This window comes from Buceros rhinoceros, unplaced genomic scaffold (genome assembly GCF_000710305.1).
Source record: "Buceros rhinoceros silvestris isolate BGI_N320 unplaced genomic scaffold, ASM71030v1 scaffold15080, whole genome shotgun sequence".
NCBI classification, from domain to species: Eukaryota; Metazoa; Chordata; class Aves; order Bucerotiformes; family Bucerotidae; genus Buceros; species Buceros rhinoceros.
Window position 1 is genome coordinate 19,436 of NW_010389136.1, and position 5,515 is coordinate 24,950.

Below are 5,515 nucleotides of genomic sequence, written 5' to 3' on the forward strand. Positions count from 1 at the left end.
CAGCTCGAGCTCGCCCCTGCCTGCAGCAAGTTCGGGGCTGTCCTCCTAATCCAGCAGAACCATCTGCACGCTACAGGAACCTGCAGCTCTCCGAACACTCACCCAGTCCTTCTGGTCGAGTTTAGCTGCTTCGTTGTACACTTCAATGGCTGCCTTGTGCTTCCCCAAAAGGAACCTGCGGAAGCATTTCAGGTTTATTATTTTCTTGCCTTGAAACCTGGCTGTGCAACGTCCGTCGCCTTTGCCAGGGAGAAGTGACACCATTTGCCAGTTCTCCAGAGACCTGCGTGAGAAGCCCTGAGGAGTTCACGGTTCTCGGCAGTGTTACACCCTGAGCACTGCTCCCTTTCGAGGGCTGAAGTCACCGATCCTGCGAGGTGCTGAGGCACTCCCTGACGTTACTGGAGGTGCAAGGAAGGAATTTGCAGGCTCTGCAGCCCGCCTTTGTCTCAAAGGAAGCAGATGGGTGGTCTAAGCAGGCATTCGGAGACAGAAAGGGGTCTGGAGGGCAAGTTTGCACAGTTCAGGGCAGCACCCTGAGCTCGGACCCAGAAATCAGTGTGTCACCTCTCTGGCTTGAGCAGAGAGCAAAAGAAAACACAGTGGCCGCCAGGCAGATAACAGAGATGCTGTTTGAAGGCTAGCCCGTGCTTCTGGAAGCCAAGGGTTGCCAAGGAGGAAGCGTGTTCGGAATGCAGCAGTCTGGGATTTCCCCTGATGCCTGGGAAAAAACCAAAACGTGGAAGGCCCTGGCTGGCACATCAAAGAGAAACAGTAAAACACAACTCACAACGATCGCGCCACCTGCTTGAGGTTGTCAGTGCTTCGAGGGTTCAGAATGGAGCATGTCTGAAAAAGTTCAAGAGATTCTTGAATCTTCCCCTCCAAGCGAAATATCAAAGCTGTAAGAGAACACAGAGCAGGCAGATTAGTCCCTGACCTGCGGGAGAACCGTGCCTCTCCGACAGCGGGGAAAGCAGCGGGGCTACACGCAGCGGGTCACAGCGCTCCTTTGGTCCGTCCCCCCCCGCAGCAGCCTCAGGCAGTAGCTGGGGCTGAGGGCAGAACGACAACGCACGCGGAGGACTCGTGCACGCCGGGAAAAATGTCTGGGTTTCAGAGCCAGGCAGCCCCAACCCCCAGGCAACTGCTTGCGAAGACGCAGCTCTAGCACAGGCGGAGGCCTCTCGACATACCTTGAACGTAGACCGCGTACTCGCAGAGCCCGTGAGACTCCTGGAGCTGCTCTTTGATGACAGCCTGAAACGACAGAGTGCGGAGAGGATGTTCCAAACGGAACGGCAGAGGCTGGCTTCGGCTGCAGGAACCACAACCTCACGCGTCACGCAGGTGCTGGGCTGCGGCTGAACGGCTACAGGAGGGCACAGAGGAGCCCAAGCACGAAGAGCATCACACCAGGAACACTGCAGCCCTTTTAGGATTTCTCTGTCCATTCCTATTACCATGGAGAATTAGCTGTTACCTGGGGAAAACGCCACGAGGAACCTCTGAAAGCGTCCTCTGCTGATAAAACCTCACGCGTCACGCAGGTGCTGGGCTGCGGCTGAACGGCTACAGGAGGGCACAGAGGAGCCCAAGCACGAAGAGCATCACACCAGGAACACTGCAGCCCTTTTAGGATTTCTCTGTCCATTCCTATTACCATGGAGAATTAGCTGTTACCTGGGGAAAACGCCACGAGGAACCTCTGAAAGCGTCCTCTGCTGATAAGCGTGAGGAAATAAACCGAACTGGAGCCACCGCAGCTGAGTCAAAGAAAACCAAATGAACGAATGAGGAGAACATGGGAAAAAGAAGGGGGAAAAAAACGGATGGAAACGTAAATTCTTGCTGGCTGCATCAGGCAGCTGCCAGTTTGGGGGGCGGGTGCCGTCTGGCTACGTTCCATAGTCACATGTGATCCTAAACTCTAAAACTGGTCCAGAAGAGTGACCTTGGGGAGCATGAGCACTCTGAGATGCCTCTTCTGCTCAGAAGTGGAAGAGACAAGGCGGCGAAAGAAAGATTTCTGGACCAGCAACAGCCTGGTGCTCACCTGGCACTTCCATCAAGCGCACGATCAGCACCAGCCTCCGAGCTGAAGAGAAGTGAAAATCCCAAATCCAGCACATGGAGGGGGAGCGGAGTGAAGGCAGGGAGGGTTCTTCCTGAGAACACTCAGCGAAGAAAACCAGAGGGGAAGGGAAGGGAAGACGGAGCCCAGGCGGTCTGCCCCTCATCTGCAGCCCCTAACGTATCGTATCGTGCCTGGCCACAACCCGGCCCCTCCTGAACACGCTCCACACTGCTCCACCTACCCAAAAGCTTTTCTCAGAGCAAGAGAGGGCAACGGAGAGCTATCGTGCAGAGAGATCTCATTAATTCTCTAAGCCCTCAGCAAAAGGCCTTGAGCTGAGAAATATCATCTGTAATCCCCGCTTTTCCTCCCAAGATTATTTAACTCCCCAACAGAATTTAGTCGTACTGGCAGGAGACCAACCAGCGTGAGCAGTTTTAATTAATTAAAAGCATCTGGTAATTTTAATAACTCCTTCCTCACGTGTAACAGAAGCAGAAGAGCTCCGTGGTGACAAATGGTTACAGGGGTCAGGGCTGGAACTGATGCTGCCAGCAGCAAACACGGGTTGTGCGCTTTGCACAGAAGAGCGAGAGCTGAGTGACGATCACCGCTCAGCAGCCCCGTCCCTCCGCACCCCTCCCTCCTCACAGGACGCTGCAGCCGCAGGCTCCGGGGAGGTTTGTCTGGCATCTCCTGAAACAAGGAGTTCACAGCCATTCACGTCACGGGGGATACTGTCAGTTCCTCTCTGGGATTTGAAGGTGTCAGCCCGAGAGAGCCCGTCTGGAAATGTCTATGTCCAAGGGCAAGAAGCGGGGCGTCCAGGTTAGACACACAGCACCAGCAGAGAGAGGCAGAGACGACGAGAGGGCAGCTCAGCCCAGCCCACCCAGATCTGAACCGCCATTTGGACGCATCTATCCTCCTCAGTGCCTGATGAAGTGTCCTGGCACTGCGGGGTTCTTCTCTTCTGTGGGACAAACCCATCACGCCTGGGCAAAGGGACGGAAGGTCCTTTCACCTGCTGTGGGCTGGGGCCAAACTCTGCCAGTGTTGCTGCAAAACCCCTGCTCTGGGGCCCTGAGGAAAGGCTTTGCTGCCTTGGCTTTGACAGCTGCTGCACAAAAGGCAACGCCTTTGTGTTTGAAGTGCCAGTCCAGCCTCTGCTGGAACCTGTTTAACCCAGGACGTGAGAGGAAATCATTCTGCTGATGACACAACCCTCCGGCTCCAGTAATTAACGCTAAACGCATTTCCTCCATCCTTCCACCTGCCTAAGCACCCCCAGGAGTTCTCCAGCAGAGACAAGCCCTGACCAGCCCTGGTGGTGCAAGGCCTCCCAGATCTTCTCTGCACAGGACAGAAGCAGAAAGGCAACTCTTATCTCCTCCTCCTGCCCACTGGCGCATCATCCTCAGTAGCTTGTGTCCATGTCATCAGGAAAACACTCCATTCAATAACAGTCACCATTTCCTTAGTCCACTTACCTCTGGATTCCCACCAGCCCACTTCCATCCAAACCCAGCAGAAGTTAAGGGGTGCAACGTATCACATGTAAAAATGGAAGAATTTTGTCCAAGAGAAACCAAGATCTCTTTTTTTTTGGACTGCTTTACTCAAATGAAGCGTTATTCATAGCATCTCTGTGGTAGCATCAAGAGACCTGTGCTACGGAGCTGTGTACTACTTGGAAGGAACTGACAGTGTCCCCCGTGACTTTAATGACGGAGCTGTCTACTTGGAACGAGAGAGTTTGCAATTCTCTCCATTTTTCCACTCCCAAAGACATTCTGAGCTCTCAGGTTGCTCCAGAGACCTGCACGCATGGATCCTGAAGGGTCTGAGAATGTTCAAGTTGTGTTGTTTGTATTTTTTCTTGGTCCCCTTATTCCAAAGGACGTCAGGAAAGGGGCGGTTTGAAAACCAGTACGAAAACTATCGTTTCACACCATCAGTAAAACACTGCCTAACGCAGGGCCCCGAAAGCAGCTCTCACCTTACACTCCTCGTAGTCTCGGCGAACATACAGCAGATAGATCAACCAGTTTTTCCTCTCCAGGACCGGTAACTCCGGTGCTGTAAAAGAAGAATATAAACAGGACACAGGAAATCAGCTTGACGAGCACAGCACATCTGAACCACCCCCTCCACAAGCACAACGCAACGAACCCAAGAACTGCAATTCACCGTTGGACTTGAAGCCTGGAGTGTGGACACACAGTGCCTGGTTTTCTTTTCCTTCTCAAACTGATGATAAAATGCCAGATGGACACTCAGAAAGACCTCTTAGCAGAAAACTACCACCTCAAAAGCCCCGAGGCACCGGCTGCTGGAGCAGTTCCTGGGGCAAACAGCTCCACGCAGCAGCTACACGCGCATCGTAACGCAGGTTTGGTGGAATTGGTCCTTCCAAACGTGCGAGAGGCTGCTTGGAGAAAACAAGCTGGATTCACATTTTGGAACTAGGGCAGAAGAATCACAGGTCTTTAAAATAAATTTCTGGGAGTGACCGAGAAGGAAAGAGGCGATACAGACAACAGGAGATTTTGGAGATGGTGCCGGTCCGAAGGTGTGAATAATTCAAAGAGGTCAAACTCAGTTCTTCGAAACTGCGAAGGGTGTATGAGACATCATGGGTCTGAGACGCTGTGAAGCCACTGGCAGGGGAATGTATTTGATGCAGCGGAGGAGGAAGCCGCGTGCACCAGCGTTTCCATCGCAAGGCGCTTGCAGCAGCAGGTACGGCAAACCACGGGTGGAGGTTGCTTAGCGATATTCACGTTGGGTTTAAAAGTTTAACATGCTGCTGTGCATTTCATTAAGGCTGGGAACGTATTGCTCGTTCCGCGGCTCCTCAGCTCAGATGCGGTAGCTGAGAGGTAACCATAGCAACTGGCCACAAAAGCTCTGCGTTTGCCAGTCGATATCACGACAGCAGTGCCGGAGCGGGAGCCGGGGCAGTGGCGAGGGGGACGCAGCACCACATCGCCTCCTTCCAGCCCCGTGGAGCACGGCACCGAGGGAGACGCAGGCTCAGCTCCCAGCAGCCCAGAGCGGCAGGTGGCCCGCGGTCCCCTCTGCCAGCCGGGTCGTGATCGGATGGAAGTGACTGCAGCTGAAGGGCTGAATGATGTTGGCAGACGTTACCGGTGCCAAGTGTGACCATCTCTGAGGGAGGCGGAGCTGTAATCACGCGAGGACCACGCCTGCAGCTGGTAGCAAACACATGTCTCGAGCACGCCAGGCTCTCCCCCACAATTCACACCAAGTCTAGTATCGCCCAGAGCACGAAAAACAACTAGCATGTCTCCAGCTGGTGAAGTTGGGAAAAAATTGTAAAGCCAGTTTGGTTTTTCTTCTTAAATTCCCGAATACCCAGCCAGGTTTAAACTCGAGCTGAGGCTGAAGGGTCCACACCAGCAATTTAAGGTCAAA

General features: G+C 53.7%; 1 protein-coding gene across 1 annotated transcript in view; it reads right to left on the reverse strand.

Moving 5' to 3' along the window:
• BBS4 (Bardet-Biedl syndrome 4) overlaps positions 1–4,105 on the reverse strand; it is a 15,555-nt gene extending 11,450 nt beyond the window's left edge. The window contains exons 1-4 of the mRNA XM_010133185.1: positions 4,077–4,105; positions 1,197–1,260; positions 791–849; positions 103–175 (exon numbers count right to left, since the gene is read on the reverse strand). Coding sequence (XP_010131487.1) covers positions 103–175; positions 791–849; positions 1,197–1,260; positions 4,077–4,105 — 225 coding nt within the window. The remainder of the gene's footprint in view (positions 1–102; positions 176–790; positions 850–1,196; positions 1,261–4,076) is intronic.
• Between the last annotated feature and the right edge of the window lie 1,410 nt (positions 4,106–5,515).